General features: G+C 46.6%; 1 protein-coding gene across 1 annotated transcript; it reads left to right on the top strand.

Moving 5' to 3' along the window:
• Nucleotides 1-391: 391 nt before the first annotated feature.
• Nucleotides 392-3,653, top strand: LOC147973754 (uncharacterized). The gene is made up of 4 exons (XM_087524779.1): nt 392-1,384; nt 1,583-1,771; nt 2,850-3,147; nt 3,604-3,653. Exons 1-4 carry the CDS (start codon nt 419-421, stop codon nt 3,651-3,653), a joined length of 1,503 nt encoding a protein of 500 aa, XP_087380905.1. The 5' UTR covers nt 392-418.
• Nucleotides 3,654-4,090: the final 437 nt, after the last annotated feature.

Here is a 4,090-nt window from a genome sequence, read left to right as displayed (position 1 = left end):
ATGTCTTTGTATTTGCAATGCTTTTTGTGAATTGATTAATTTATTTTTTTGTATTTTATGATTTGTTTTGATTTCGCAAACGTCCTTTGAATTCGCCTGCATTGTTTTTCTGAATTCGCAAACATTTTCATATTGACGAACATTTTTTGAATACATGTGAATAGTTTTTAGAATTTCACAACCTTTTTATTTTGTGTTCGCTGTTTTTTTTAAGTATAGATTAAACTCCGAAAAAAACTAAATGATTAAATCCAAAAATAACTGACGTGCGCCATCTGGTTGGGCTAGGCCAATCTCGCGCGGGAGACGCGATCGCCCGCGTATTATATATCCTAGCAGCCAATCTCGAGTTGTTCCTGATTTCGACGTAATCGTTCGATCCTCGGCAAATTCCAACACGCGCGCACTAGGGTTCGCCATGGCCATGGAGGAAGGAGCACGCCACGGCCATGGCGGCCTTCGTCCTGAGCTAGGCCCAACCGGAGGAGGACCCGATCTCATCAGCCCCCTCCCGGACGACCTGCTTCTCCAGGTGCTCGCCCGCCTCCGCTGCGCCCGCGCCGCCGTGCGCACCAGCCTCCTCTCCCGCCGGTGGAGCCGCCTCTGGAGCCGCCTCACCGAGTTCACCTTCCGCGACGTCGCGCCCCGCCTGCTCCGACCCGCGCTCGACTCCCTCGCCCACGTCCCCGACGTGTCCCTCCTCGACATCCACGTCCCCGAGCCGCCCCCGCGTCCTCCTAAGTACGATATGCTGTACGTGGCCGACGTCGCCTCCCTGATCCGCGCCGCCGCCCGGCTCTCGCCGGTGGAGCTCCGCTTCAACGTCTCTCGCAGCCCGCTTGCCCGCCGGACACGCGACCTGCGGTACCTTCCCCCTCCCGTGAACCTGCCCGGCTTCCACCGGGCCACATCCGTCGACCTATGCGGGTTGGACCTCTTCCTCTCCGGCGCCGCCAACCCGCCGGCAAGCTGCTGCATGTTCCCCGCGCTCGAGGCGCTGTCCCTCTCTGGCTGCCACGTCGACGCCGCCGCCTTGCTCCTCCATTGCCCGCGCCTGCGCGTGCTCAGGGCCGCCGGCTGTTCGCTCGGCCACGCCATCCGCTCGGCATCCCTGCAGGAGCTCCTTCTGGAGAACAAGCGCAAGTCGACAGGTCGCGTGCACATCGACGTCCCCGCACTGAAGCAATTGACACTGTCCATACACACTGGCGGCGAGCTCGGATTGTCCATCTCGGCACCCATGGTGGAGAAGGTTCTGTGGCGGTGCTGCTATTCCAAGCCGGCTGCCGGGATCGGTCCTTGGGGCCTTGCAATGGTGAGGCTCGAGACGGCGGAGAACAATGCCGGCCTGTCCCTGCGGATGGAGTCGGACGACAGCAGCCTTGTGCGTCTCCTTGTCTCTTGCTCACTTTACTTACTTATTACTCCCTCCATAAACTAATATAAGAGCATTTAGATCACTACTTTAGTAATCTAAACGTTTTTATATTAGTTTACAGAGGAAGTACTGAGTTTGCCAACTAAACTAGTAGTATTAAACTTATTATGGATCATATATATTACTGTCAATTGTTTTTTGCAGGGCTCATTTAGTTTTCCACAGTCCGAGCTCAGCCTTGCGCAAGAAATAGAGAAACATCTAGTGCTTACAAACTTCTCCGTTTTGGATCTACATTTCAACACAACCGGGCATGCTTTTGGAGTATTTCTGTTTCGCCTCCTTAGGATCCATTGGATCCGCACTGCTACAAAAATCCTCAAGATAGAGATGGTAATTCTTTCCTCTGCTTAATTATTATACATGAACGAAATATATTATGTAGCAAAAGTAAAATCCAGGTACAAGTTTTGGGATGATGTCAAAGTGCTATTCCCTGTCGATCTATCCTGGCTAAAAAGCACTTAAAAATAAATCCGAGTTGCCCAGCCTGTAACCAGGGCCTGATGACATAAGACATATGTTGTTCGAATGCAAATTGGCAATGGACGTGTGGAAGATGCTCGGTCTTGAGCTTGTTATCAAACAGGCACTGAAAGTTCACAAGGCAGGTGAGCTTGTGTTGGCACATCTTCTGTGCCTTCCAAAACAACAAATCCAAGTGTTGGGCTTGCCGAAGTTCAGAGAAACGATGGCAACGACGGCTTGGTATTTGTGGTATGAAAGGCGAAAATTGACACATGACAAAGAAACTCAAAGTGCATATCAAATCAATATGTCAGTGAGAGGCTTAGTAGAAAATTATACCATCTCTTACAGCCCAAAGGCTCACATCCTTTCAGATGCTTGGTTGAAACCAAAGTATGGTTACGTGAAATTAAATGTTGACGCGGGATTTGATAGTGACACACTCGCAGCAACATTTGGAGCAGTTATCCGGGACCATAGGGGGAAATTTATAGCGGCTGCTAATGAAAAGATGAACCTTTGCTTCGACTCGTTCACAGCAGAAGCAATTGCAGTGAGGTTTGGTTTGAATCTTGCTAATACCGTCGGATGTAGTAAGATTGAAGTGAATTCGGATAGCGTGGAGGTGGTGAATGCGTTGAGCCAAGGCTACTCTTCTTCAGTCGCTTCATCCATTATAGACGACTGTTATTTCATGTCATTAGATTTTTCCCATGTCATTTATGATCATTGTAATAGGGAACGTAATCGAGTAGCTCATGAACTAGCAAGGTTAGCTAGGTTTTCTTCTCCGAGTGTTTGGATGGATAACGCCCCTAATGAGGTTATCCCTTTACTTGTAAACAATGCTACTTTACTTATGAATGAATAAAGGAGAAGAAGTTTATCAAAAAAAATGTCTTTGAGGAGTACCAATAATTGTAGTTATTCATATTCCTTTTAGGGGGCAAAAGGAAAAGCTTGCCCGGTAAATTGTCCCTGTGATGAGCCTGGGAACTGGAGAACCGAAACTACCCCCTGGATCAATCTCCAAGAAGTTGAAATCAGAGCCTTCGGAGGAGAGGATCATGAATTTGATTTCTTGAGGCTGATATTGAAATGTGCACCAAGGCTGAAAAGAATGACAGTGAGGCCATCACATGAGGATGAGATCACAACAAGTAACGACGACTGGCGCGTAAAAATAAACGACATCCTGAAGGTGTATCCTTCTGTGGGATGCAATCTTTTTCCTAATTCTGGTAAGCGATTCTAAATGTACATGATTGTCATGATCTTAAATGCGGCATTGTGTTTGCTATCTTTAGTATTTTCTTTAGGTTCAGAAGTACTAAACCCTCATCTTCTGAAAATTCACCATCTACGCTGCTTTTGCATGTACGAGATGTTATATTGTTTTGGTAGTCCATGAAGTTTTGTTGTGCCCCCTATCCCCGTAATTGGCTGAATAAGCTTTATTAGTGCTGATTTTTCTTTGAGGGAATGTTACTACTGAATTTGTGTGCATACATCCTTAAATTTTCTTTTTTCAAAAGTGATTGCTGAATGGTGCAAGGTGAAGAATTATTGAAACTTTCTAGTTTGAGCAGGCTTCCTTAGCACTGCGGACCCTTTTTTGGTTTAGGCAATCTTGCTGACCCTTTTTTGGTCTACTTACACAACTGAGATACTAACTGACCTCCTTAATTTGCGTGCAGGGCCAACGCACAGCAGCCAAAGTGGTGACTCTCATCCTCAAATTTGCTGATTCGGGGACTCATCAAAGAGATCATCCTGTCTCCACTGTCTGGTTTCAGGCATTTTTGCTTGGTGGCTTGCCTTCAATAGATAAATTTGTGTTATTTTGCTACTGCAATGTAGTTGCTGATTCGAAGTGGTGCACTGTTAATCAGTTAATCTGTAAATGCTAGCCATGGCCTATTTGTATATGACATTAATTAGTCCATCGATCAGATCAGATGATGTGTTATTTTGCTATAGTGTAATGGAGTTACATGCACCCTGACATGGGTGCAGTAGCTAGAACCTAAATTGAGCAGGAGAGAAGAAAATGTAGATAGTTTTCTTTGACGGAAAAGACAAGAGCTTTGTCATTGCATTATTACAACAGGGAACAATCTGTATAGGGTTGCTGAAGCCCAGAAGGCCTCTAGGATAAGGTCAAGATCATCACAAGCTAACATG

The sequence above is a fragment of the Triticum urartu genome, chromosome 5A, assembly GCF_056163025.1.
Source record: "Triticum urartu cultivar PI428250 chromosome 5A, HENAU_Tu73, whole genome shotgun sequence".
Classification (NCBI taxonomy): Eukaryota; Viridiplantae; Streptophyta; class Magnoliopsida; order Poales; family Poaceae; genus Triticum; species Triticum urartu.
The sequence above is the reverse complement of the archived record's forward strand: the minus strand, read 5'-3'. Positions and strand labels throughout refer to the sequence as shown.

Excerpts from the sequence above, each read along its gene's own strand:
- LOC147973754 (XM_087524779.1), top strand. The coding sequence starts at position 419 with ATGGCCATGGAGGAAGGAGCACGCCACGGCCATGGCGGCCTTCGTCCT. Across the intron at positions 1,772-2,849 it reads AAATCCTCAAGATAGAGATG|GGGGCAAAAGGAAAAGCTTG; the intron begins GTAATTCTTTCC and ends TATTCCTTTTAG. Across the intron at positions 3,148-3,603 it reads CAATCTTTTTCCTAATTCTG|GGCCAACGCACAGCAGCCAA; the intron begins GTAAGCGATTCT and ends ATTTGCGTGCAG.